General features: G+C 51.8%; 2 protein-coding genes across 15 annotated transcripts; both read left to right on the top strand.

Moving 5' to 3' along the window:
• The first annotated feature begins 231 nt into the window (after positions 1-231).
• Positions 232-14526, top strand: IL17RE (interleukin 17 receptor E). Of its 9 annotated transcripts, none has more exons than XM_088027344.1 (18): positions 232-318; positions 693-940; positions 2994-3106; positions 3806-4004; positions 4939-5058; positions 5877-5974; positions 6222-6381; positions 6477-6616; positions 7479-7547; positions 8453-8519; positions 9454-9629; positions 9715-9762; positions 9845-9890; positions 10062-10210; positions 12267-12335; positions 12835-12886; positions 12971-13069; positions 13585-14526. In XM_088027344.1, exons 3-18 carry the CDS (start codon positions 3044-3046, stop codon positions 14178-14180), a joined length of 2151 nt encoding a protein of 716 aa, XP_087883470.1. In that variant the 5' UTR covers positions 232-318; positions 693-940; positions 2994-3043; the 3' UTR covers positions 14181-14526. The 9 variants fall into 9 exon arrangements, with proteins under 9 accessions (XP_087883470.1, XP_087883467.1, XP_027957403.2 ...); XM_088027341.1 differs by having other exon boundaries at positions 9999-10210; XM_028101602.2 differs by lacking the exon at positions 3806-4004 and adding an exon at positions 4352-4367 and having other exon boundaries at positions 6198-6381; positions 9845-10210.
• Positions 14527-15994: 1468 nt separating this feature from the next.
• On the top strand, positions 15995-27483 carry IL17RC (interleukin 17 receptor C). Of its 6 annotated transcripts, none has more exons than XM_088027324.1 (18): positions 15995-16113; positions 16300-16452; positions 16739-16813; positions 16908-17017; positions 18147-18258; positions 18595-18639; positions 20342-20481; positions 20706-20765; positions 22752-22806; positions 22893-23074; positions 23171-23221; positions 24076-24121; positions 24285-24406; positions 24659-24718; positions 25235-25283; positions 26481-26576; positions 26677-26716; positions 26812-27033. In XM_088027324.1, exons 1-18 carry the CDS (start codon positions 16041-16043, stop codon positions 26945-26947), a joined length of 1605 nt encoding a protein of 534 aa, XP_087883450.1. In that variant the 5' UTR covers positions 15995-16040; the 3' UTR covers positions 26948-27033. The 6 variants fall into 6 exon arrangements, with proteins under 6 accessions (XP_087883450.1, XP_087883448.1, XP_027957408.2 ...); XM_088027322.1 differs by having other exon boundaries at positions 24073-24121; XM_028101607.2 differs by lacking the exon at positions 26677-26716 and having other exon boundaries at positions 26812-27483.
• Positions 27484-27506: the final 23 nt, after the last annotated feature.

The following is a 27506-nucleotide window of genomic DNA, read 5'->3' as shown; positions in this document are numbered from 1 at the left end:
TACTTTACAGTCTTAGAGTGCTTTTGAAGACCCATTATGGAAATTACTGTCAGTGCAAAAAAAAAAAAAGCCATTTGGTTTATTTTAGTTTTCTTCTTGTTGGGTTATTGGGATTCTGCTTTTCCAATCATTTTTTTCCTGCCTCATGGTTGTAGTATTCCCTGAAGCAAACAAGATCCCCTTCAAAAGAGATCTTGATTTAGTGGGAAGAGTGCTGCATTTGGACAGTGGAAGATGGGTTCGAGTACCAGCACACCTAATCATATGGCTAAAATCAACACTGCCTATTTCACAGGATTGTTTTGAAGATCAAATAAGGTGAAGTATTATGAAGGTGCTTTGTGAACTATGTAACACTATATAAATGTGAGGAATGGTTATTCCCTCATGTTTGCAGACCTAGACTATAGGCATTGGAGGGACTCTTAGAGAGCATCTAGTCCATGAGAAAGGCAGTGTGGCATAGTGGAATGAATATAGCTTCTGATATTAGACTGACTTAGGTTGGAATTCTGCCTTTTGCCTTAAGCGAGATACTTGAGTCTCTGATTTTGATCTGACACACGGGGATCATAGTAGCTACTGAGATTGTAAGGATTAAATAATGTATATGAATAGTGAGTACATAGCAGGTGCTTAGTAAATACCAAAATGCCTTCCCTTGATGAGAATTTTTAACTTTCCCCTTTCAGACTGGGAGTCCCTATCTCCTCTTAAGCATAATCTCTTGCCTTGGAATTCTGGAGGTTGATCCCTACTGGAAGAGCAGAAGTAAGGAAAGAACACTTCGTCCACTCTTGGTTTACATTGGTCTATGTGTTGGCCCTTCCTGCCAAAGGTGCCCTAACAGGCCCAGTTGCCCCAAGAGACTTTAAGAATCAGCTGTTACAGAAAGAGCCTGGAGATGCTGCTGCATGGTCTGACAAGAGTCCATGTAAGGGTAAGACTCAAGAAAAACAGCTGTCCAAGGCCCCCACAGTGTGCTCTCTCTCTGAGCATGTGCAGGGGCCTGCCAAGACTTCCTGAGCTCCTGGCTTGGTCCCCAAGTAAAGGTTATTAGAGCATGAAGTCTGAGTTAGCTCGTTCAGACACAAACCACAAGTAAGATAGGCTTCGGCCATCTTCCAAAAAGACAGGGCCTCTGTGCTGCAGTTGGCTTTTACTACATTTGGCTACCTTGAATTCAGCCACAGATACTCCTCCCTTGTTGACTCTTGCCAAACAGTCCCTACTAGTCTGGGAGTCTGAACCATTAACTCACTATCATAAGACCTACTTTCCCTTTGTTCTTTTCAACTATTCCAAATTCTTCCTTCACACTGTTAACCCTGCCAACTACATTGCACTGCTAAATCTAGTAATTCTGTGGATTCTAGGGCCCACAAACCCTCTGACTTCTCACAGATCTCCCCAAGCAGTATGTTCTGGCAGAAAGAGCCAGAAAGACACGGTGCTGAGTCCCAGATCTCCATTTTTGTGTTTGGACAAGTTCCTTAATCTTCCTAGTGTTTTCCAGTCTGTAGAATGGTTTAAAAAGACTGACCTCAAGGGTTGTAGTACTAATAAAATGAGATAAGTGGGCAAAGCATATGGCCTCCAGTCTGATAGTAAGAGTTTAGCAAATCTTGAACTGATTCCCTACTCTTTCCCAGATGTGCCTGAATTCGCCTGGGGAATTAATCACCCTAAATCTTTTTTTAGGCTCCTGTCAATAATCAATAGGCAAACCAGCAAGACAATAAATAAAGCACAAACCTTCTTTTCTCTTTTCTTTCCCCCTTTCTTCCTCACCTTAATTCCTTTTCCTTTTCTATGCTCTCATTTTTTTCCCTTTCTATTCTTTTTTTCTTTTGTATGTGTGAATGTGGGTCCTTTTATTTCTTTTCTGCTTCTCCTACCATACCTTAGCCAGGGTCAGGAGCAATTAAGGCAATATTTTCACTGTGACAGATCAGAAAATACAAGAGGTCAAGAAAGAGAATTACTCTAGGGATGCCTGGGTGGCTCAGTTGGTTAAGTGTCTGCCTTCGGCTTGGGTCATGATCCCAGGGTCCTGGGATTGAGTCCCATGTCTGGCTCCCTGCTCAGTGGGGAGCCTGCATCTCCCTCTCCCTCTGCCCCTCCATCCCTGCTTGTGCTCTCTCTCTCTCCTCTCTCTCTCTCTCAAATAAATGGATGAAATCTTTAAAAAAAAAAAAAGAAGTATTCTAGAATGGAACCAAGTTTCTCACTTCATGCCCTCAGCATTGAAAAATGCATTATTTATGTAGATCTAAACCACTGTGGGTTAGGTAAAAATTGAGGAGAAGACTCCCTAACCATTCTTAGTATGGCCAGACCACCCTTTTCTTCCTTTGTATCTTACTGATCTGTTTTCAAAGTGATGGGCTCCAAGGCCAAAACACTGAACTGTGCCAGGCAAAGCCTTTTGGGTTCCCAGGAGCAGAATGAGGTGAGGCGGTGGGAAAAGAAACCATAGGCTTGTAGAAAGAGAAATGAACTATGAGAGGTGGCAGAACTGGAGCTCTCTGGGCTAGAGACCTTGACAAAATCACTGTTCTTTCTGCTTCCTTATTCCTCTCTTTACTAAATGAAAAGAAAAATTCTCACTTACCTGTCTCATGATTAGGTGGATCAAACATGAAAGTGCTTGTAAAATGTGAAGCAGATAAACTGCTGCTTAAATGAAACGTACCATTATTTACAGTTATTCCACTACAAAACCCCCTATTTCTTGACATCCACTGCTAGGCTTTGGAGAACGTAAAGAATAGGAAAGGGTCCTTATCTTTTAAGGAACTCAAAAGCCAGAGGATGTTTCTAGGATGAGTATGATGGGTCTTCAGACAGTGGACCTGAAGACTCACGATCTAGAATCAGCTTCAGGGAGGCTCAGGTCAGGCTACTGAAAGGTGCAGAGTGACAGTAACAATATCAAGATGACTTAACCCCGTACGTGTGCCCCAAACTTGCTTTCTGTGTGTGTCACCAAGGTAAGGACTGAAGCAGCTCAAATGCTCCATGAGCAGGAGGAAGCTGTGGGATGATGGGGAGGGTCCCCACAAAGCCTGGAGCCTCGTCAGCATCAGAAACCACAGGAAACCAGGTCAGTGCGTGGGGCCTGCTCCCTCAGCTCCACGGCTCAGCTATGTGCTCTGGGGCTTCCTGAGCAGCCGGTACTGATGAGGGGATCCTTGAAGCTGGAGGCCCCTTTGGCATGGGGCCCTTTGCCCAGAGGAGCTGGGTGGAGACGGAAAGCTGGGCTGCAGTCTTGAGGGTCAGCCAGGTGGGGGGTAGGATGCATATGGGGGCATGTGAGGTGTACGTGCGTCCTACGGTGACTTCTTGTTGCCCTGCTCCACTCTAAATGGTGCCTCAGTCACCTGTCTGCAGACTCCATTGTAGAATAGTGCCTAAGAGTTCCTTCGTTCTCCAAGCGAGGGGATGAAGCAAATCTCCAAGGAAGCTCCAAGTCCAAGAGCATTAGTGGGCGGGTCAGATCTGCAGGGTGCTGCAGGAGTAGGAGGGGTTAAGATGCGGGGACAGCCCTCCATCCCCCTAACCCCGTGCTGGCCTCTTTCCTGTTATTTCTCTGCCAGAGCAGGAGCCCCTTGCCCTCCAGGTGGGAGCAGTAGGGCCTTCTGGGGGGCAACTGTCCTTCTGTCCCTCCGCTAGGAGGAGAAGGAATGTGGCCTGGCTGGCTGGTTAGGATCTAGGATCGAGGAGGAGCTTTGGGGCAGGGCGGGGCAGGGGCAGGCAGGCAGAGACGAAGACTCCTGCTCACTGCCCTCCCGCGGCTGCACAGCAAGGGCCCGCTGCCCCCCTTCAGGCTGTGCAGCCATGTTCTGGGTGCTCTGACCCCACGGAAGCCCATGGGGAGCCCCAGCTTGGCAGCTCCGCTCCTGCTTCTCCTCCTGCTCCTCATTGGCCTCTCTGCCTCCGCCGGAATTGGCTGCCCCTACCTGCCCCGCTGGAGCACCCACTGTCTGCTGGCCTCCCACATGGTAAGGTAATGCTGCCGCTGCCCAGTAGGGACATCTCCCTGCCACCGGCTGGTAAAGCTCCCCGCGCTTCTGCCTGTCCTCTCATGTCTCCCAAGTCCCTGTGCCCTGGTAGCAGCCTCAGTGTGTCCTCTATCTGGTCTTGAAGGGGTAGCCAAGGTTCTGGTCTGCTGAAGGCCTGGGCAGGGTCGAGCTGGGAAGACAAGGGCCAGAGTGGATGGGTTATTAGGTTATGGGCCTTGGAATTAGGTGATTTGAGGCAAAGACCCCAGGGAGAACCCCCCCCCATAGGAATCCCTACTAATAATTCTTCTCTCCTTTCTTGCCCCTACTGGGCCCTGTGCCTTCAGGAAGACACTCTCACTGGTGAGTCTTATTCCCTGCCCTGCTTCTCTTCTGTGTCCCTTTGTTCCAGATCCCTAGCGAACTTTCCATTCACATTTTTGGCTCCCAGCTTGGGAAGTAGCATATCAAGGAAAAAACACAGGGTTTAGAATCAGTACAAGCCTGGATTTGCATTGCATTTCCACCACATACTCCACATGTAGCTGAAGGCAGTGCACTTAGCCCCTCTGGCTCCCCGTTTCCGAGGGGTAGAGCAGGGGCGTAGAAATGACTGCACCTCCCCTGAGCTGTGGGGAGGATTAAAGGAGAAACAGGATAACCTCTAGGCACTCGCCCTTAACTGGTTCCTCATTCCTGTCAGTGCTACGACAACCTTTCATATCTAATGGTACATTCTGGTTTACAAATCATTTTCCCACACCTTATCTCACTTGATCTTGACAACAGTCCTACTTTATAAATGAGGAAGCTGAGGCTTAGAGAAGTCCGTAACTTGCGCAAAGCCACACATCTCAGCTTCAAGTCCACCTTGTCGGAGGCAGGAGGGACCTCCTTGGACCTTACCATTTGATTTACTTTTCATCTTTCCCAGGAAGGTCTGCCCATATTCCTTGCCATACGCAGTTGGCCTTTCCTGTGTCCCTAAAGCCTTGGTGTGCTCAGCTCTGGCTCTGCCCCTATCTGTGCCTGCGTCTGGTGTCAGATCCTTCAGGTATGAAAAACAGCCCTTTTGGCTATTCTCAGTGGAAATGTGAATTAGGGGTTTTTTTGGGGGGGAGGCCCAGGCTGAGGAAAGTGGGATTTATCATACTAGAACAGATGTCTCTCCTATTGTCAACCTCAACAGAGACACGTCACCCTAAAGTAGCATACCACGAATTATATTCATGGGTTCAGTATCATTTTGTGAAGGTATTTCTCCTTTCCACTGGTATGGATGCTTGAGATTAAATTGTTTTATTTCTATGAGTTTACTATTATTACATTCTATTTGCAAAGTAAGATCTTTTTTTTTTTTTAAGATTTTATTTATTTATTTGACAGAGGGAGACACAGCGAAAGAGGGAACACAAGCAGGGGGAGTGGGAGAGGGAGAAGCAGGCGTCCCACTGAGCAAGGAGCCCGATGCGGGGCTCGATCCCAGGACCTTGGGATCATGACCTGAGCCGAAGGCAGACGCCTTAACACTGAGCCACTCAGGCGTCCCGATCTTTCTTATTCAACTCTATGTTTTCATTGCCTAGCTCAATGCCTGGCATATGCTAAATGTCCAAACACTGCTTAAGAATTCGCAGTTTCTAATTTTTCACTGTTGTAAATAATGCTACAATGGACACTTTTGCATATATATAGTTTTTTCTCTACTTAAGGAATTAATCTTTTTTTGGCTGTGTCATAACTTTCAGGACTAAAGAACTTGATACTATTAACCTCCATGATCTGAAATGACTTACTATCTAACATCAGGCCACATTTCCAGGTAGAGGGGCAGTGAAGGGCTGGATAGTAAATATGTCCTTTTCTGCACAGGCCTCCCGGAGGGCTGGTTCCACCTCCTTGTGCAGAAATACAAAAAGTCCTATAAGTTCCAGTTCTGTAGGAGACACAAGATGCCAACATCTGCTCAGGTACTCCCCCTGCCAGTTCCAGCCCTGCCCTCCACCCCACAGCCCTTTCATTCCCAGCCTCTTGTTTTGTTCTCTAGCCACGTGAAAGATAGAAAGCATGGCAATGAAGTAGACTATTCTGTCCATTACACAGTTAGGGAAACCAAGGCCTAAAGATTGAGTGACTTGCTTGTGGTGCCTCAGGTTCCAGAAGCAGGAATAAAAGCCTGATTCCTGGCCTAAGGCCAACCATGTTCTCTGCCTACAGAGGAAGCTGCTGAGTAGCTGTTGCCTGTCTGAAAAGGGTCATCACATCACTGTCTCCTCCCCAGACATCTCTCACAAGGGGTTGCGCTCTAAAAGGACCCAACCTTCAGATCCAAAGGCATTGGAAGGTCTCCCCAGACCCAGCTCACAAAGGCATGAAGGTAGGCATAGGGTGTGGCCAGAGATGGGTGCAGCCAAGTATTGGTGCCTATGCCTAGGCCAAGAGACAAGGCTACCAGGTCTCCCTTCTCCCCAGGGCCTGAGTTCTCCTTTGATTTGCTGCCTGAGGCACGGGCTATTCAAGTGACCATTCCTCCGGGACCTGAGGTCAGCGTGCGTCTTTGTCACCAGTGGGTACTAGAATGTGAGGAGCTGAGCAGTCCCTTCGACTCCCAGGTATGGAGTGTTGTCTCCCTTTAAAAAGCCAGATCACACAGTTCTGGAGCAAAAAGTACCTCCCCATTGTATACATGGGGAGACTAAGGCCCAGAGAGGGACAGTCATTGTCTAAGACCTCCCTATAAGTCCGAAGTGCCTAGCATTAAGCCTTCTTTGGATTAGACAGAAAATGCAGGGGTCCTTGTCACCTAGGAGGAAAGGAAGGAAAAGGGCAAAGAGAGACTTGGAGCAACCATGAGTGCCTAGCAGAGAAATGAATACAGCATATATCCCCAGTGAGAAGACCCTCAGCGAGATTCCGGTTGCCTTAAGAAGGCTTTTCAGTTCCCCCAAGAAGCGGTCACATCTGTCTTGGTACCCTTCCATCTCCCTCCTTTTGCTGTTGCCCCTCAGAGAATGAGATGTTCCCCATTCACTCAGCCCAGGCCTCATACCCCTCTTCAACCTCCAGTTGCTCTAGATGCCCTGGTATGTGGTTGGTACCATTTGCAGGGACTGAGGCTGTACCTCACAGGCCCTCAGCTCTCTTCATTTCTAAATGAAGATCACTGTGATGCTAGCGTTCAGTTAGTTGAGTTAATGCTTCTAGCACCTAGCACCCTATCTGGCATACAGTAGGGGCTCCATAAATGTATAATCCTTTCCCTACTCTCTCCTTCTCCCCACTCCATATATTGAGATACCTAGAGCAAATAGACTACAGAGCAGGGACATGCCCCCCCACCCCAAAAGGAAATTTCTCAGATAAGAGGAAAAACAGGGTGTGTTGGCCAAGGTCCCAGCTTCCTACTGCCCTTGTCCGGGGTGCCTAAGCTCTTTCTCAGGCATATCTTCTCTCCTTTTGCTGCTCCGTCAACAGAAAACTGTGTCTGGGGGCCATGCCGTAGAACTGCCTTATGAATTCCTTCTGCCCTGTCTATGCATAGAGGTGAGCAGAGGGAAAGGTCTGGGTTGTCCATGGCTCCACTTCTAGGTCTCCCAGAGGCACAGTTGGTCAAGTGTATCTCCAGTAAGTCAGGTCTTAAAAAGACTGGGTGTTGAGTTGATGCTTGGGAAGATGGCTACCAGCTTGACTGTGAGCCACACACTGGGTCAGAGATGGAAGTGTCCTGCTGAACATGAGATATTTTGGGGGGGTGATTCCAACCTCAGTCCTACCCAAACCCAGCTTTCCTAGGTTCAGACTGGCCTCAGCCCACAGAGACAGAATACACAGTTGCCTTCACTGTGTGTTCTGAGGAGTCATGGGGTGGGGGGCGGGGAACGGGGAGGGCATGTGTGGCCACTGTCATGTCCCATATGGCTCCAAAAGTCTCGTCTCCATGAGCCCTCAATGGCAGTCTCCTGCTCCTTACGAAGCTGAGATGCCTAGCATTAAGATTTTTTTGGACTAGATAGAAAATGCAGGGGACTTTGTCGACCAGGAGGAGATAAAAGGGAAGGTACAGAAGGACACGTGGGGCAGGGAGCAGCTGCAGGGGTGGACAACCCCCGGGTGTTTAGGCGGCCCAGAGGGAGGGGTCTGTACAGGGCATTCCGTGGGAAGCCAAGGAAGCTAAAAGTGGAGGAATGTGGACCTCCCCTCTTTCTGGGGAGGATAGGTTCTCCCGTCCAGGGAGAAGAGGACTCAGCCTCCCATTTACTGATTTTGCTCCTAGACTCTGGTCATGCCCCACCAACCCTTGCCCACACCCTGCACCACTTCCCCTCCTCCATGCCCCGCTGGCTCGGGCAGCTTGCATCAGAGTGAGGTCAAGCCAGGAGTTTCAGGTCTGAGTGATAGAGGAGAAGAATTTCCTATGACCCTCCCTGACTGTTCCCCTGTCCCCCCAGGCATCCTACCTACAAGAGGACACCGTGAGGCGCAAAAAATGTCCCTTCCGGAACTGGCCTGAAGCCTGTAAGTGCTGCACATGTGCATTCACAGCCTCTCTCAGTCTCTTACACACACACTCACACACATTGCACACCTGTGTTGTGGAGGAAGCCCCCAGAAGGCATGCAGGCACTTTCCCTGGAGTTGGTGGGGGGAAAGGGCTACCGTATCTACCAATCAGAGTATTGAACATTGCACTAGCTGCTGTGAGAGGTTCAGGAATATGAGACCCAGGAGGTAGTGTCCTAAGAGGATGGCCCCAAAGTCCTGGGGTCACATCCCACTTATTCTTCTCTGAACCTCAGTTTCTTCATCAGTGAAGTAGTGATACTTGCCCTGCTTTATTTTCCAACTGTTGGTGAGACTTGCATTTGATATTGGATGTGAAAGTGGCTGGTGATGTCTAAAATGCTGTGCGCATGTTGTCATCCCCAAGTTAAAGAGACAGGGCCCTGAAACACCACAAATGAATAGTGCAAAGCAGCCTAAAGTCCAGGGCACTGTTAGAATTGAGGACTGGGCTGTAGGCCATGAACTCAGGAAAGGGAGAAGCCCATGAAGGCGGTCTGATCAGAGGTCTCTTACAGGAGGTGACACGTGAGGTGGGCTCAGAAAAGGGGCAGTTATTTCAAAAGGAGAGTAGCAAGGGGAACATCCCTGGTTCTGAGAGGAACCTGAGCAAAGATCTGCAGATTTTGACTTTGGGGAGCAGCAGAGAGCTGGCCAGAATGGAGGCACAGGAAGGAGGTGAGACAATGAAGTAGAAAAGTCATAAAAGGTCTTGAAGAAGGCATGCTCATTTATTGGATACCTAGACACGTCAGCAACTGTGCTGGGCACCTTCACAAAGTCATCCCCTGGTGCCCCCGGGGATGGGGATGCAAAGTGAGGCTGAGGCCAAAGCAGGGCCCAGGCCTCCCCGGGCCTCACTCTCTGCCCCTGCCTGCTGCCCACCCAGATGGCTCGGACTTCTGGAAGTCAGTGCACTTTACTGACTACAGCCAGCACAGTCAGATGGTCATGGCCCTGACGCTCCGCTGCCCGCTGAAGCTGGAGGCCTCCCTCTGCCAGAGGCAGGGCTGGCACACCATCTGCGAAGACCTCCCCAATGCCACGGCTCAAGAGTCAGAGGGGGTGAGACAGGCCACCCCAGGACTTGAGTGGGCAGGGCTGGGGCTCAGGGCCCTGCTCCCTGACTAACCCCCTTCTCCTACCACAGTGGTATGTCTTGGAGAGCGTAGACCTGCACCCCCAGCTCTGCTTCAAGGTACAAGTGTGGGTGACAGTGAATGGGGAGGGGTATGGATGGTGCCTGGAGCTTGCTGACTTGCCATTCTTGGATTTCTCAGTTCTCATTTGGAAATAGCAGCCATGTTGAATGCCCCCACCGGACTGGTGAGCCGTTAAGTGACCCTGGCTGGGACCCCCTTCCACCGTTGAACCCTTACCCAACTGTGACCAAGCCAGACTGGAGCCCTGTTCTGATTTCTCTGGCAACTACAGCCCAGCTCTTATCACCTCCTGCAAACAGAATGTCTCCCATGATGCCCTTTCCCACCCTGGCAGCCCCATCCTGGAATGTTAGCATGGATACCCAGGCCCAGCAGCTGGTCCTTCACTTCTCCTCAAGGATTCACGCCACCTTCAGTGCTGCCTGGAGCCACCAAAGCTTGGGGCAGGACAGCTTGGTGCGCCCCGTGTACAGCATCAGCCAGGTATGGCCTAGCCAGGGCTCCCCCCCCCACCCCGTCTTGTTGCTCAGAGCACAGCAAGTGGAGGCCAGCAAATATCTAACTTATATCATCTGGTTATTTATTTACTTGCTCAATCTTTGTTCAGCTCATTCCTCTGCCAGTCAGTGAGGGCTTCCATGGAGCAGTTTCTAATCCTTTTAGTTTCTGAACTTACAGGAGATAAACAGAGGCAAGAGACTGGCCGTCCCACATCCAGCTGTCCTCTGACCCACTCAGTCTTTCGCCACATTTTGTACCAATGCCTTCTCTTGAACCCAGCTGTCCTCTACCCCTGTGTTCCTGTTTGTCTCCACAAGGCAATTGGCAGACTTTCCCTAACTATCTTGGGAGGCAGAGCCCCTGGAAGCTGAGGTGCTCTTTGCAGAATACTGTGAACTACTGGCAGATTTAACTTTATTATGTGAACTAAGAACATTTTGACTAGCAGACTTTCTTCTGTGTATCTGATAGAAAAACCACAATCAAATATATCCGTCAAACCACAGCGCCAATCTGACTAAGCATGACTAGCTCTTTCCAATTCTTTCTTAAACGCTCACTTGTAGCTTGCTTATTTGTCTTGCATTCTCTGAGGGCTCCCAAGCAGATAGGTGGTAGCAAATGTTTAAGAATGTTTAAGATTTAACACCAAGCCATGCTTAAGATTTAAGACAAAGTCCCATGGGATAATCTAAAATTGAGAGCTAAATCCATGGACTCAGTTGTTTCTGTGAGCTGGGAGAAGACCACCTTCATTGAGTTCAGCCGTGATTTGAGAGTCACTGCGTCAGCATCTGCTGGATGGAGATCCTGGTCAACTCCCTAACCAACACCCAGAACATAGGGTGGAGCCATATCCTGCCCATATATAGATGGCAATCAATTCTGTCCAATTTAGCATGCATTTATTGAATCCCTACTCTGTGCCCAACCTGTATTAGGCCCTGGGAGATACAAGAAAAGTATATAACACAGTCTCTGCCCTTAAGGAGTCCACAGTGTAATCATAACTACTACTACTGAAGGAATACACCCTGCACTGTGTATGATAGAGGGTGTTAACATGCATATTCTCATGTGATGCTCTCAATAACCCAGTAAAATAAAGATTATTAGTCCTCATATACAAATGAAGAATCTGAGGGTCAGGGAGGGAGGGAACCTATCTCCATACAAAGATCACACAACTAGGAACCACAAAGGCAATAGTTAAGCCTGACTTTTTTAACTGTGGTCTGACTTCACATCTTAGGTTCTTTCCAGTGGACAAGCCATCCCTTCAGATATGCTGGACAGAGAAGGAAGGCAGGTTATATAGTTAGGCTCCTTGGTTTATGTGCTGCTGGAGGACAGAGACAACATCTGTGTGTTCTTATTCGGGGCTTGATGCAAAGTAGACACCCAGAGCGTGTTTGTGCTGATTACCTGATCTGGGAATGATCAGTGGGATGCTTGAGAATGAAGCAGGGGGAAGACTTCTTTTTTTTTAAGATTTTGGGGGCGCCTGTGTGGCTCAGTCGTTAAGCGTCTGCCTTTGGCTCAGGTCATCATGATCCCTGGGTTCATGATCCCTGGGTCCTGGGATCGAGCCCCACCTCAGGTCATAATCCCTGGGTCCTGGGATCGGGCCCCATGTCGGGCTTCCTGCTCGGTGGGGAAGCCTGCTTCTCCCTCTCTTTCTGCCTGCCGCTCCCCCTGCTTGTGCTCTTTCACTCTCTTTCTCAAATAAATAAAGGCAGAGATAGAAGCAGGCAGAGGGAGAAACAGGTTCCCCTCTGGGCAAGGAGCCCGATGCGGGACTTGATCCTAGGACCCTGGGATCATGACCTGAGCTGAAGACAGACGCTTAACCCTCTGAGCCACCCAGGCGCCCCGGAAGACTTGTTTCTTGTCAGCAGTGGCACTTGGCCTTAAGCCTGGGTAAGATTTGGGTGAGGAGGGGAGGGTAGAAAGGAAGAAGAGTATGAGCAAAGACTCAGACTAGACAGAGCCAGATTTGACTCTATGGGGACAGTCATTCTGCTCTTTGTTCCCACAGACTCAGGGCTCAAGCCCAGTGACACTAGATCTCATCATTCCCTTCCTGAAGCCAGGGAGCTGTGTCCTGGTAAGGAATCCTGCCCTCACTCTGTACACACCCCCCTAGCATCTACTCTACAGGTGGCAGATGGGGCAAGTCCAGTCTGCAAAAATGTTTGGTTTGGCCAGCATGGTGTTTGAAATTGGAATGAGTTGCTACCATTTAAATATTGGAGAGGTCATATTTTAAAAAGCTGATTTCTGGCTTCTCCTGGAAAAATCAGAAAACCTGGTACTCTGTGTCCACATTCAGGCATGGTGACAACGTGCTTGAGCTCAGTGGCATCTGATTACTTCATTCAGGGCCTGGGCCCTCCCGGTCCTCAGGGATGCCCTGGCCAACTTTAAGTTTATTTTTTGGGTTGCCACTCTTGACCTGTTGTGTGCCCAGCCAGAGCTGGACCAAACACAAACCCTGTGCTGGAGAAATTCCCTATCTAGGGGGACTCCCCTTCTCTGTCCCCACTCAACTTCCCCTGGGAGGAGGGGCTACCCTGGCTCACAGTTGGGGGGCTCTGTGCCCTCAGGTGTGGAGGTCAGATGTTCAGTTTTCCTGGAAGCACCTCTTGTGTCCAGATGGTGAGTTCTTGGGAGAGGAGGGGTGGGGTAAAAAGGAGGTTGGGCACTGAGGAGCCTGGCTTGGCCTCACCCTGCTTGACTCAGTCTCTCATAGACACTTGGGGCTCTTGATCCTGGCACTGCTGGCCCTCGCCACCCTGTTGGGCATTGTTCTGGTCTTCACCCGCCGGCGCCCGCTGTCAGGTAAGCTCACTCTGGGTAACTCGAGGATTCAGATCTGCACAGGGCCTAAGCTAGTTGCCCCTCACCCTTCCCCTGCCTAGGCTCCCTTGCGGAAGAGCCATGCCGCTGCTGCTGCAGCAGGCTCTCTGCTCTCCAAGGTGGTGAGCCTCAGGCCCCCTAGTGGTCAGGAATGGTTAAGGCAGAGCAAAGGTCCCTCTGTGCAGATGGTTCACTGTTCGTGGTCTCTGGGAAGAGACCAGTGAGGCGGAAATCCAGCCGGCGCTGCACCTGCCAAACCTGGCGCCCTAGACTTGGCCCCTTCCGGACACTTTTATCTAATTAGCCCAAAGACACCCTATAGGCTAAAGTTGCCTTGGGTACTCACCCCCCCAGTGCAGATAAGGAACCAGGTGGGGCATCGGATGAGTTAGCCCCAAGGCGGGGAGGAGAGGTAGAATGGAGGTGGAGTAGAGGAGAGGAAGTGCTGGGCTCTCCCTTAGACCCCCACCCTGTTCATCTGCTACTCCCGCCCCCAGGCCCTGGCCGAGCGCGGCCGGTGTTGCTCCTGCATGTGGCGGACTCCGAGGCGCAACGGCGCCTGGTGGGAGCGCTGGCTGAACTACTGCGGGCAGCGCTGGGCGGCGGGCGCGACGTGATCGTGGACCTGTGGGAGGGGACGCGCGTGGCGCGCGTGGGCCCGCTGCCGTGGCTGTGGGCGGCGCGGGCGCGCGTGGCGCAGGAGCGGGGCACCGTGCTGCTTCTGTGGAGCAGTGCCGGCCCCAGTCCAGCCCGCGGCCGGGATCCCCACTCGGCGCCCCTGCGCGCCTGGCTCCGCGCCGCCCCGCGCCCCCTGCTGCTGCTCGCTTACTTCAGTCGCCTCTGTGCCAAGGGCGACATTCCCCCGCCACTGCGCGCCCTGCCCCGCTACCGCCTGCTGCGCGACCTGCCACGCCTGCTCCGGGCGCTAGACGCACGGCCCTCGGCCGAAGCTACCGGCCGAGGCCGCCTCGGGGATCGGCCTTGCCTGCGGGGTCGCGTGGAGCTGTGCCACCGGCTGGAACGCGAGGCCGCCAAATTTTGCCAACCGAGGCTGAGCAGAGACAGGCGTAGGGGTACTGGCTGGACCCCCTGAATGAGCCTGCTACCCTAGAATCCTTGGGGTGCCTCCTCAGGACTACTGGCCCAAAATCCTTATGCTCTGTCTGCTAGCCTGGGAGCAGAGCACTTCCCTCGCTGTCCCAGCCCCTTCCCTACGTCTGGCTTCTTCCTCATGTTTACCCTTTCAGAACCAGCAGGGAGAGTCGCTGTTTACTGAGGGCTCCGCTGCTCGCAGTCCTGTTTGGGGTGGGGGAATCTTCCCACTTCTTTTCTTCAAAATTCCAGGAAGAGTAGTCTGCACATGCTCCAGTCCAGGCTAGGGAGGTGTGGGACAGAGGTTAGGGGAGGCAGGAGCGATGGCAATTCTGAGTGAGGGGTAAGGCCAGTGGGGGGAGGGGGGAGGGGAGAAAACCCGTTTGGTGGGGCGGGGGGGAGGCGGCAGGGATGCTGCTTTCTCGGACTGGAGCCCTGCCCAGGGGATGGATGGAGGGAGGGAGCCTGACCCAGGTAAAGAGGTTTTGGCCCTAGGTGTCCAGGGCGGAGGTGGGACAGTAGAAACCAAGATCAAGAAAAATGAATAAAGGTGAACATAATGGATAAGTTAAGCGACAGTGTGCTTCTCTAGTGTGCCTTGGGTGCTGAGTTGGAGGAGGGGTCAGCACAGCCCTGCCTGGGGGTTATGCCTGTTTGTGGGCTCGGATCTTCCATGTCCACTCCCACAACCACATCCTTCACATTCTCACAAGCAAAGCCTCTGAAAAGGCAAAGGAGGACCTGGAAATCTTGATCCTCACTGTAACAGGTTCAGAAAGGTCCATTTGTCATGCAGCCAGCACATGGCAACAGCACAAATGGGACCCCCGTCTGCCTGGCTCTGAGTCCTGAGTTCCTTCCCTCCCTACCACACTTGAGCAGAGGCCAGGAAGTGGTGAAAAGCCCACTTCCTGATGCCCTTTGTCCCTGCCTTTAGAGCGCCTGTCCCACAAAGGGTCACTGAGTCCCAGGGCAGATGTGTGAAGGGACCGGGGGTGCCCTGTATGAGGGGACCTAATGGGCACCAAATCCCGGATTCATGGGGGCAGTGGAAATGCCCCAGCATGGCCCAGGCCCTCTTCCTTAGCGACTCCCTAGGGGTGAGTAAGAGCTCCCTTACTCAGCTGTGATGCCGCCACCCTCTTCAGGTGCCCCTCCCAGCCAGGTGTCAGCGGAGAAGGAGGAGGAGGAGAGGGAAAGGAGAGGAGGCCACCACCCCAGTCCAAGGCTGCTGGCTCCCAGGCCCGGTGTTGGTGGGAGGGACAGGGCGGGGCGGGAACAGCCAGCTGCCTGCCGGGAGCCAAACCGAAAGCACTCCGGCTGGACTGGGACAGGATTCAGGACTCCCAGGAGAGGGAGTGCTCAAGCCAGCACTGGGACCCCAGACTGAAGAGGGATTCCGGCCCCTCATGCCCACAGGCTTGGGGCTGAGTGGGAGCAGAGGTACGGTGTCTGCCCCCCCCTTTGGGGGGGGCAGGACAGGGCCTTGGGCCTTGGTGTCTCCCGGTACCTGGAAGATGCCTGTGCCTTTGTTCCTGTTGTCCTTGGCACTGGGCCGAAGCCCCATGGTCCTCTCTTTGGAGAAGCTTATGGGGCCTCAGGACACTGCCCGCTGCTCTCCAGTAAGTCTGGGGTACTGGGAGGGTTGGGGAAAGCTCAGGGTTCAGTCTGCCGCCTATTGGAGGCCCTAGCTTGGCTCCTGTCACTGTCACTACCACCAGAACTGCCCTGGCTGGTCTGTCTGGTGCTGATGGGATACGAGAAGAATGGGGAGGGGGCAAGAGCTGGATTTGTCCTCTCCTGGGAGGGGCTTGAATGGAGAGCCCCAGAAGGGTGGGCAGGGATACGAGGCAGGGAAAAAATGGCTAGATTCGATGGCATAAGCTCTGACTTGTCTTTACCTCCTTCGCAGGGCCTTTCCTGCCACCTCTGGGGTGAGTAGCCGTACTTTTGGAAAGGAAAGAACTGCCCGGGTTGGCAGAGGGAGGGGAGATGTTCCAGTTCTCTGCCCTCACCACCCACCCTCAGCCCAGGAAAGAGCCCAAAGCTCCTTGGCCCTCTGGGGGTGTCAGGTGCAACTAACCTCTAGCTTCAGCTCCCACCCCACCCTTCATGCACAGATGGTGACGTGCTCTGCCTGCCTGGGAGCATTGTGTCTGCCCCGGGCCCTGTGCTGGTGCCCACACGCCTGCAGACAGAGCTGGTGCTGAGGTGCCACCAGGAGACTGACTGTGACCTCTGCGTGCGTGTGGCCATCCACTTGGCTGTGCATGGTGAGCAGGTCATCCCCTAACTGTATGTGCACACGTCAGCATGTCTGGGATGGGCACAAGGACTGGGGAGTCTGTCAGGCAGTCCTGTGCATCCTCAATTCTCTCCTGGAGAACACCGGCCAAAGGACCCCCAGGTCAGCCTGGTCTCCCTGTCTCCCCCCACCCCCACCCCAAGGCCCCAGGCCTGGCCCCTGCTTCTCAGCACTGGGCTTTCAGGAAGGAAGCCAAGCCCAAAGCCGGCCCAGAGCCGGGGCCTGACCTGGGCCTTGTTCTCGGGTCCTTCTAGGGCACTGGGAAGAGCCTAAAGATGAGGACAAGCTTGGAATAGCAGCTGATCCAGAGCTTGAGGAGCCTAGGAACGGTGAGGAGAACCCGGCTGGCCCAACTGCCCCTAGCCAGGGCCTTGCCTGTGGCCCCGGGGCCTGACCAGTGCCCCCCCCCCCTGTTGCTCACAGCCTTTCTCCAGGCCCAAGTGGTGCTCTCCTTCCAGGCCTACCCCACTGCCCGCTGCGTCCTGCTGGAGGTGCAAGTGCGTGCTGCCCTCGCGCGGCCTGGTCAGTCTGTGGTATGCGAAATAACAATTGTAGCACTAGCCGTCTTCTAAGTGTGATGTCCTGAAGTGCTCTCGTGTGCGTGTTATGTCTGTGTGCTGACTCCGGCAGGGCTGTGGGCAAGCCCTTTCCGCCTCTGTTTTCCTGTCTGTAAAACGGGAATAAGAATAGTCCTGTCTCATATGGCTGTTGTGAAAAAAAGATGAGTTGGTATGTGTAAAACAGCTGATGTAATGCCCAGCACTGAAGGGTCTCACGAGACTTCGTTCTCCCTTTCCTTTGTAATCCTCAGAAGTACACATGAACTAGGCATTATTATTACCCTCATTTTCCAGAGAGAGAAACTGAGGTTGGAGAGGGGAAGGCCGTGGGCTGAATCCACTTCTCTGGACTTTCTGCTATACCATGTCTGCCCTGTGTGTTGACCGTGGTGAGGGGTGTTGGGGCTTCTCCCTACTTCAGGAGGCCACATGTGTTTGGAAGATGTAGCTCCACTCGGGCCAAACCACTCAAACCCTTTGACTTCCACCCCTGCCCCCAGCTCCCAGCCAATATCCTCTTGCCTGGAAAATTATAGAATGGGAGAGAGTCTGCTGGCCCACCTCAAGGGGTAGTTGTGAGGACCACTGAGGCATTGGGTGTGGGAAGGGCTGTCCCACATTTGTGCTGGGGTATCTGATCACCTTGACTTTGGCCATGTGATGTGGGACAACACGGTGGGGACAGGGACTCAAAGAGCTAGGGCCCTCATCCCTGCCCAGCTGACACCCTTGCTGAGGGTGTGTGCTTTAGAGCGGGGGGCTTTTAAAGTGATTTTTTTTTTAAAGCTTTTATTTATTTATTCGAGAGAGAGAGCACGAGAGGGAAGAGGGTCAGAGGGAGAAGCAGACTCCCCGCCGAGCAGGGAGCCCGACGCGGGACTCAATCCCGGGACTCCAGGATCATGACCTGAGCCGAAGGCAGTCGCTTAACCGACTGAGCCACCCAGGCGCCCTAGAGCTGGGGGCTTTTAGAGGAAACACTAATGGGAGAATTTCAGGCCTTACAGCACAGAGTCATTGGTTGGGGGAGGGGGTGAGTGGAGCCCTCGGCCTTTATTCTGAGCCCCGTACCACCAGCCTTCCGCCACTCCTCTCCTCACAGGGCTCTGTAGTATTTGACTGCTTCGAGGCTGCTCTGGGGGCTGAGGTGCGACTCTGGTCCTACACTCAGCCCAGGTACCAGAAGGAACTCAACCTCACACAACAGTTGCCTGGTAAGTGGCCCCAGAGCCTCAGGGGCCCCAAGTCCTGCCCGCCCCCAAGTCTCTTTCTCCTCTGGCCACTGCCATTCTGCTTTCACCCCCTTCCTAGTCCCATCCACTCATAGGCAGGGGTCCGAGCTCCCATCTTCCCCAGAGTCTGTCCCTCTGTCTCTTCTCCCCAGGTGATATTGCTTCCCAATGCCTGAGGAAGATGCTTTGGGCACTAGATAGATGGGGTGGTATTTAAGGGACAAGGAACCCTTCCCAGTGCTCCCTATGGGTTGGATTGCCCCCCTTCTTTCTTTGGCCCCCAGCCCCACTGGAGGCTTTTCTGTGATCTCTCCCCAGACTGCAAGGGGCTTGAAGTCCGGGACAGCATCCAGAGCTGCTGGGGTAGGGGCTATGGCCAGTAGGGCTGGGAGGAGGGAGGGGCAGGGTCTGGAGTGTGAGGGACCCTTGGAGGTGGCTTCAGGTCTGGTTTTGCCACAATCCAGATGCTCATAGAGCTCATTAATTCATCACACATCTGTAGTAGCTCCTACTCTGTGCCAGGCATTGGGAATATGAAGCTGAATCTCTCACTCTTTATAACAAATTTATTTACTAGTACCAGGGACATCTAGAAGCCCAAAGCGTTGTCAAGATTATGGTACAACCCACTATCCACTATATATCAAAATAAAAATAATATTAAACCATGAAATAAGGGCTAGGAAAGTCAAGGCTCTGATGATTTTTCCCAGGCACTATTTGAATTTTATTTTCACTTTGTTCATTTTTCCTGTTGTATTTTCTTTTTTACTGTGGTATAATACACATATAGAAAAGTGTGTAAAGTGCACTAATTTTAAAGTCCAGTTAATTTTTACATATGTATACACTTGCATAACTATCAAGATATAATCAAGATATAAGCAGTGTTGTTTTTGAAATCTTAAATTTTTTTTTAAAAAAGATTTTATTTATTTGTCAGAGAGAGAGAGAGCACAAGTAGGGGGAGTGGCAGGCAGAGGGAGAAGCAAGCTCCCTGCTGAACAGGGAGCCTGACGTGGGACTGGATCCCAGGACCCTGGGATCATGACCTCAGCCAAAGGCAGATGCCCAACCAACTGAGCCACCCAGGCACCCCAAACTCTTAAATTTTTTCAATTTTATTTCCTTTTTGGTTCCTTAAGTTTGGCCTGCCTCTTTGGTAATTCATTAGAGATGACTCAGCACCAGAACTTTGAGGACACAGATACACATCATGCATTTCATGTCTTCATTCATTCAGTAGACACTGGTTCACTTATTCAACAGATATTTATTGAGTAGTTACTCTGCCCAAGAAATAATCCTAGGCACTGGAGATAAGTCAATAAACAAAACCAACAAAAATCCTTGCCTTACAGAGAGGACCTTCTAGATGAGAGTCAGAGTCAGGATAGGGGTGATGGAGGACACAATAAACACATGGAGGTGTGAACTATGCAATAAGATGTGATTAGTGTGATGGAGACAATTTGGGGAAAGGAAGGAGTATAAGGGAGTTGGGAGTTGCAGCAGTCAGGGATGGCTTCACTCTGGTGAGCAAACACCTGAAGGAGGTATGGGAGGAGCCCTGTGGGTATCTGAGGGAAAAGCATTCCATATGCAAAGGGAAGAGCCAGTACAAAGGGCCTGAAGCAGGAGTATATCTGGTGTGTTTAAGTATGAGCAAAGAGGGCAGTGTGTCTGCGGCAGATTAATTAAGGACAAGAGTGCTAGGAAATGAGGTTAGAGTGGGTAGGGTCTTGCAAGCCATTGTAAGGACTCTGGCTTTTACTCTGGGAGTAATTTGGCAGGGGGTCATCAGAAGGTTCTGAGCAGAGGAGGATGATATATCTTACAGTGGTTACAGGATCCTTCTGGTTGCAGAAGGAGAAGAGTTGTGTCGAGATACCAGGCTGGCTGCTAGGGACAAAGTCTGGTCAGAGATGAGGACACAGGCTCTGCCCTCCAGGGCCTTCCAGTTTCAGGGATATGAAGGAAACTAAAGGGTCAGTCAGAGGGGTATGGCCAAGGGTGGGTATGCAGAAGAGGTGAAGGAAGTCTCCCTCTCTTTGCCTCCCCCCAGCCCTGCCCTGGCTCAGTGTGTCTGCCGATGGCGATGATGTGCACCTGGTGCTGGACGTCTCTGAGGAGCAGCACTTTGGCCTCTCCCTGTACTGGAACCACGTCCAGGGCCCCACAAAACCCTGGTGGCACAGCAACCTGGTGAGGCCTCCCCCTCCCCAAGTCCATTCCCACTCTAGGCTGAGGCCTGTGCTAAGGATGCGAGCGCATTATCAGAGGGGACCCTTGAGGAGGATATAGCGACTCACACCCCAAGCAAGGAACCTTGGTGGCACGGCTGCCTGCCTGGTTCCCTCAACTTTGGCTTCTGGCCTTCCTCCTCCTCCTCCTCCTCTCCAACTTCTCACCTTCCGCTTATCCCACAGACCGGGCCACAGAACATTACTTTGAACCACACAGACCTGTTTCCCTGCCTTTGTATTCAGGTAAGAGAAGAGTCCAGCTAGGTGCCGGGGGAAGGGGATTGGCGAGGGCGGTGGCCGTTACCCTCCTTGTCATGCCGTCCTCCGTATTCCTCTTTGCGGTGGGAACTGTTTCTCCCTAAGGTGACTAGCCCTTTCCGGACCTTTGCTGTCCTGTCTTCTGCCTGTTGCAGTCTCTGAATGCTCTTCCTGATCCTCTAGGCACAGGACTCCTACTCATTCTTCATGGCCCCATTCAAATGCCACCTCCTCCCTGAAGCCTTCCCCTAATCCTCCAACTGCCTCTTTGTCCTCTTCTGGAAAGTAGAGCATGTGCTGTGAACTCAGACAGTTTGCATCCTGACTCTTGCCATTTGCTAGCTGTGTGATCTTGTGCAAGTCACTTCACCTCTCCGAGCCTGTTTCTTATTTATAAAATGGAAATAACAATACCAGCCTCATAGGACTGTTACAAAAGAAAGTATCCAAGCTTCTATATGTTGGCTCTTTCCTCTTCTTTTTTTTTTTTAAGATTTTATTTTATTTTTTTTAAGATTTTATTTATTTATTTATTTATTTTAGATTTTATTTATTTATTTGAGAGGGAGAGAATGAGAGATAGAGAGCACAAGAGGGAAGAGGGTCAGAGGGAGAAGCAGACTCCCTGCTGAGCAGGGAGCCTGATGCGGGACTCGATCCCGGGACTCCAGGATCATGACCTGAGCTGAAGGCAGTCGCTTAACCAACTGAGCCACCCAGGCGCCCTGAAGATTTTATTTTTAAGTAATCTCTACACCCAGTGTGGGGCTTGAACTTAACAACCTTGAGGTCAAAAGTCGCATGTTCTACCAACTGAGCCAGCCAGGCACCCGTCTTTCCTCTTCTGATTGCACATTTAAATGGTAATCAGGTCCCATCTATTTTATCTCTGACATTAATGCCTGTCATTTCCACTGCCTGAAATGCCCTCACATCTTTTCTATACAACCAAATCCTTCCAGCTCAAATGTTACCTCTTTCCCAAAGCTTTTCCTCAACTGTCTGGCCTCTCCTGTCTTCCAATCTTCTTGCACTTCTGTCTTTTCTTGTTCATTTATCACTTCCTTTCTTATTTGGGCACCTGTCTCATTTCTTCTTGCACACAACAGATGCTCAATAAATGAGTGGTCAATTTATTAATTTGTACATGTTTTATCCTTACTAACTTTGTAATTTCCTTGAAGGCAAGGAAATAATACCTAATTCAAATTTAGTAACTCCCCAGAAACTTGCACAATGTCTAGCATGTAGTGGGTGCTAATTAAGCCTGTTAAAGGAATGAATGAATGAATGAATGAATGAAACCCTACTAACACTGTGATAGGACACATAACAGATGTTCATGAAATGTTTGCTCTGATATAAACATCCTTACTGCCAAGCACAATGCCTGCCACATAGTAGGTGGTCTTAATTAAAAGTTTGCTGAATAAATTAATGTATTATCTCTACTGCTTACCACAGGGCTAAGCACAGAATAGATGTGCTTTAAAAGTTTATTGAAAGAAATGGGGTGTCTGGCTGGTTCAGTTGATAGAGCATGTGACTCTTGATCTCAGGGTCATGAGTTCGAGCCCCACACAGTGGGTATAGTTTACTATATATATATATATATAGTTTACTATATATATATAAACACTTAGCACAGTACCTGGCATATAGTGGGTTCACATGAAATGACTGTGGATTTAATTATCAACATCCCTACTACCTACCATGGTGCTAAGACACAGAGTAGGTACTCATTAAAAGTCTGTTGAATGAAGGTGTTGCCAGATATTGGTATAGGGTTTGCTGGAAGAATAAATGTGTGCAACTCTAGGGCTTTACAAAGGGCAAAAAGACTGGGCAAGTGTTGATGAAATATTAGTCGAATGAATGCATCCCCAGTGCCTAGCAGAGGGCCTGGCACATACTCTGGGAGGGTCAGCTGGGTTGAATGGACTAAATAGAACCCTGTTTCTTTTCCAGGTGTGGCCTCTAGAGCCCGACTCTGTCAGGACGAGCCTCTGCCCCTTTAGGGAGGGTGAGAAGACCAGGGCTGGGGCCAGGGTAGGAACGGTGTAGGTGGACACATGCTGGCCGCCCAGTGACCCAGCCCTCTCCTTGCAGATCCCCGGGCACAAGGGAACCTCTGGCGTGCAGCCCGGCTGAGGCTACTGCCCCCCCGGGGCTGGCAACTAAATGCACCCTGTTCGCTGCTTGCTGAGGCCACTCTGTGTTGGCAGGCACCAGGTGGGGGCCCCTGCCAGTCGCTGGTCCCGCCACTGTCCCGAACAAATGTCACTGTAAACGTAAGTGAGGCGGTGGGAGGCTCCTGGGATCAGGAAAGGAAGGGGAGCTCAGGGGAGCACATTTCCTGACCTTACCCAATACCCTTTTTTCCACAGAAGACACTTGAGTTGCCATTGCTGAATGCCCACCCCAACCTCTGTGTCCAGGTAAGAAGAGGCACAAGAGCTCTGGGCTAGGGGCAGGACCCCAAGTGGACCCCCCCCAGAATTCACTGTCTTCCGGACCCAATTTATCCTTGGGTCACTGGAGCAAAGTTGTTATGGGCTACCTCTGGGAGTTGTGCTATTTATTTAGCAGTGCTGTGGGACTCTGAGCAAGTCACTGCTCTGAACATCAGTCTCCTCATCTGTTTAATGGGGATGATAGTAACTACTTCACAGTAGTGAATAAAACCAATAAATATTCCCACCCTGTAGAGCTTATGTTCTAATGGAGAAAGACAGGGGCGCCTGAGTGGCTCAGTCAGTTGAGCGTCTGCCTTCGGCTCAGGTCATGATCCCAGGGTCCTGGGATCGAGTCCCACATCGGGCTCCCTGCTCAGCAGGGAGCCTGCTTCTCCCTCTGCCTGCCACTCCCCCTGTTTGTGCTCTCTCTCTCTCTCTGTGTGTCAAATAAAATCTTAAAAAGAAAATAATGGAGAAAGACTCAGACTGAGTGAATAATACAGTATCCAAGTGGAGTGATCAGATGAGGCCTCTTGGTGAAGGTGGTTAGACGAGAAGGGAATGTAGGAAGTGCTTTGTCAGACATGAGAAGAGCTAATGTCGGGTCATAAGGCTCGTTAGCACAGATGCCCTTGCAAGGCTGAGGCTGAGAAAAACAAAGTATCTCTTAATCACCCAGCCTTGAACCCTGATCTGCCTAACACTAGGTCCAGGATGCAGAACCCCTCATCCCCACCTCCCCCCAGCCAGAGAGGCTTCCCTTACTGTCCTTCTCTTCTTTGTGGCCTTGCCTCTTGCTTTTCCCTGTGCCCCTAACCTTGGCTCCTTCTAAGCAGGTGAGCAGCTGGGAGAAGCTGCAGCTACAGGAGTGTTTGTGGGCTGGTGAGTGAAGCCTGGGGAAGGCTGGGGCAGGGCTATTGAAATAGAGGTGAACCCTAGAAGAGCCACCTCATGGGGATTAAGGTCAGGCATGGGAAGGGGTGGGGGCAAGTGGCAGCCTCCAGCATGGTTGGGTCTCACTCAGAATGGGCTCTCACCCCTCCAGACTCCCTTGGGGCCCTCAAGGATGATATGCTACTGGTAGAGACACGAGGCCCCCAGGACAACAGATCGCTCTGTGCCTTGGAGCCCAGTGGTTGCACCCCACTACTCAGCAGGGCCTCCACGGTAAGGACGAGGGGACTCTCCTCCATGTACCTTTCCAGTTCCATCTCAAGCCTGGCCTCAAATTTCCCCTCCTCTGTGCCAGACCCTGTGCTGGTCTCTGGGAATGTGGGGGTGACTCAGACCTAGACCCTGTTCTTAGTGACCTCTTACAAGTCTCCAGCCCCCCACCACCACCACTATTCTGCTCAGCTGCAGCTTGGTGGTCTCCTAAGTGTGGTGCCCCTAGGTGACAGCCTCCCTTTGGCTTGGCAGAGGGCAGCTCACCTTGGAGAACAGTTACTACAAGACCTGCAGTCAGGCCAGTGTCTGCAGGTGAGTAGGTGGCAGGAGGGACTTGCCCCAATGCCCAAGGCCAATAGGCCTAAAACTCTGTATTTAACTTCTTCCATCTCTTCCTGTGCCTAGCAGAAGGTACCAGCAAAACTCTCATTATTCCTAGGCAGGGGCCTCCTCACTATCCCTCTAGTACCCACTCACCATCTATTTCTGCCTATTTTGTGTCCAGCCCTGGGGAAGCCAAGAATTGAAGAAGCACAGTTCCTGTTCCCAAGTTGCTCACTGCTGGCTAGAAAACAGTAAACAGATAACCAAATTTGTGCTAAGCACTGGGTTCCAGGGAGAGCTTCAAGGAAGGGCAATTTCACGTGGGCCAGATATGGCATGGAGTAGGCATAGCGTGATCAAAGGCAGAGCAGCTTGCGGGGACCTACAGTGTGTGTGTATGTGTGTGAAGTATGTATAGTTGAGGCTGGGAATTTGGAGATCAGGCTGGCCAGAACTTGGTGGGTGTTCTGGGGCTGTGGCCTTGGTTTTGTTTGTGTCTTACAGCTGTGGGAAGATGACCTGAGAGCACTATGGGCCTGCCCCATGGACAAGTGTGAGTATTACAAGAACTGCCCTTCCCCTCTGTACCAAGGGCTGGAATCTAGACATTCCTACAGGGCACATGCAATGGCCTTGTCCTTCTCTGGCTCAGATCAATCAGAGGGACACTCCTTCCTTCATTCAAAAACCAAGAAGAGAGCTTACAGAGATTCAAGCATCACCAAAAAGACACAATCCCTGTCCCCACCACAGCCATAGAAGGCTAGAAAGACATTAGCTAAACAATCACTTACATTTAGTAAATGTGAGCTATTGAAGCATTCACTATAAAGTGTCCAAATCCATAAATGCATATATTGGGGAACTAATTTAGGTGGGGTGAGGCCAGGAAAAGGTTCTGGCTGTTCTGAAGGCTGAGCTAGGTGAAGGGGGAGAGATGCTTTTTTGAGGAACTCCAAGGTAGCCAGGGAGGTTGGAGGATCTTGGAAGGCAGACCTCTATCACAAGGATGCAAAGGCCATCTAGGGCTTTGGGAGCTGATGTAAGGAATTGGATTTTTTTTTTAAGAGGGGGGAGGGGCAGAGAATCTTAAGCAGACTCCACACTCATGATCTCACAACCCTGAGATCGTGACCTGAGCCAAAATCAAGAGTTGGACCCTTAACGGACTGAGCCACCCAGGTGCCCCCTAGGAAATTGGATTTTATGTTAAGAGCAGTGGGAGTTTCCTGAAAGGCTATAATCAAATTTGTATTTTAAAAAGATCTCCGAGGCTGCCATGTAGTGAAGGACTTGGAGGTAAAAAAGAGGTTAGGGACTCCAGTTAGAAGGCTGTTGGAGTCATCAAGAGAGTGAGGTCAAAGGCCCAGCAACCCCAGGCTTACCAGACAATATTAGCTGACATTTGAGAGCTTACTATGCCCAGCTTAAGTGCTTTGTGTGTATTAATATATGTAGTCCTCACAACCTTATGACGTAGGAAGTATTGTGAACCCAGTTTTACAGGGGTGAAAACTGAGGCAAAAGGTGAAGTGACTTATCCAAGGTCACCCAAATAGATGGATCTATGTCCATATACTGACTCTGACACTACATGCTGTGGATTTGGGAAAAATCTTTCCATTCCTCTGAGCCAGTTCAGTCGCCACATGGCAGCCCCAGAGATCTTTTAAATGAGTTTTCTCCTTCCTGAAGTGAGTTGAAAGTGTGAGGTATCTAACTAGCCTGTCCTCTCCCCCGGGTCTCCTAGACGTTCACCAGCGCTGGGCCCTGGTGTGGCTGGCCTGCCTACTCTTGGCCTCTGTGCTTTTCCTTCTCTTCCTTTTCAAAAAGGACCACGTGAAAGGTGAGCACTTCCCGACCTCCCAGGGCTGAGAGTTCCCCTCGAGAAGGTGGCGGCCTGGCGGCCAAGCTCATGGGCCGCCCCCGCCCCTCTCCCTTAACAGGGTGGCTGAGGCTCTTGAAGGAGGACCTCCGCGCGGGGGGGTGAGTGTGAGCAAGTGCCGGGCGGGGGGCCGCCCCCAGGGGGCCGGGCCTCGGGCCTTCTCACGTCTTCCTTTCCCCTCTATTCTCTCTGGCAGCTGCCGCCAAGGGCCGCGCGGCTCTGCTCCTCTACTCTGCGGAGGACTCGGGCTTCGAGCGCTTGGTGGGCGCCCTGGCCTCGGCGCTGTGCCAGCTGCCGCTGCGGGTGGTCGTGGACCTCTGGAGCCGTCGTGAACTGAGTGCGCAGGGACCCCTGGCCTGGTTCCACGCGCAGCGGCACCAGACCCTGCAGGACGGCGGCGTGGTGGTTCTTCTCTTCTCGCCCGGGGCCGTGGCGCTGTGCCACGAGTGGCTGCAGGACGGGGCGGCAGCGTCCGCCCCACAGGGCCCGCACGACGCCTTTGCCGCCTCGCTGAGCTGCGTGCTGCCCGACTTCCTGCAGGGCCGGGCACCCGGCCGCTATGTGGGGGCCTACTTCGACGGACTGCTCCACTCGGAGGCCGTACCCGCCCTTTTCCGCAGCGTACCGGTCTTCTCCCTGCCCTCCCAGTTGCCCGACTTCCTGGGGACCCTGCAGAGGCCTGGCTCCCCCCGTCCCGGGAGACTCAGGGAGAGGGCGAAGCAAGTGTCCCGGGTCCTGCAGCCCTCCCTGGACCTGCTGCTTCAGGCTCCCGGAGCTCCCGGGGCTCCCGGGTATCCTGGGGACTGCACGCGGGATGGCACGTGAAGCAGGGGAGACGACTCGAATAAAGGCAGACGCTATTTTTCTACCCGTGTCTCCGGCATGTGTCTG

Source organism: Eumetopias jubatus, unplaced genomic scaffold, assembly GCF_037043125.1.
Source record: "Eumetopias jubatus isolate StellerSeaLion01/CBP00866 unplaced genomic scaffold, mEumJub1_p1.0 scaffold_1, whole genome shotgun sequence".
NCBI lineage: Eukaryota > Metazoa > Chordata > Mammalia > Carnivora > Otariidae > Eumetopias > Eumetopias jubatus.
The sequence above is the reverse complement of the archived record's forward strand: the minus strand, read 5'-3'. Positions and strand labels throughout refer to the sequence as shown.

Bases quoted from the DNA above. Each gene is read 5' to 3' on its own strand.
- IL17RE (XM_028101600.2), top strand. From the start codon at position 3,873: ATGGGGAGCCCCAGCTTGGCAGCTCCGCTCCTGCTTCTCCTCCTGCTC. The intron at 6,382-6,476 runs GTAGGCATAGGG...CCTTCTCCCCAG, and splicing joins CAGCTCACAAAGGCATGAAG to GGCCTGAGTTCTCCTTTGAT. The intron at 9,763-9,844 runs GTACAAGTGTGG...TGGATTTCTCAG, and splicing joins ACCCCCAGCTCTGCTTCAAG to TTCTCATTTGGAAATAGCAG.
- IL17RC (XM_028101605.2), top strand. From the start codon at position 16,041: ATGGCTAGATTCGATGGCATAAGCTCTGACTTGTCTTTACCTCCTTCG. The intron at 16,114-16,299 runs GTGAGTAGCCGT...CTTCATGCACAG, and splicing joins CCTTTCCTGCCACCTCTGGG to ATGGTGACGTGCTCTGCCTG. The intron at 25,284-26,480 runs GTGAGTATTACA...CGGGTCTCCTAG, and splicing joins GGCCTGCCCCATGGACAAGT to ACGTTCACCAGCGCTGGGCC.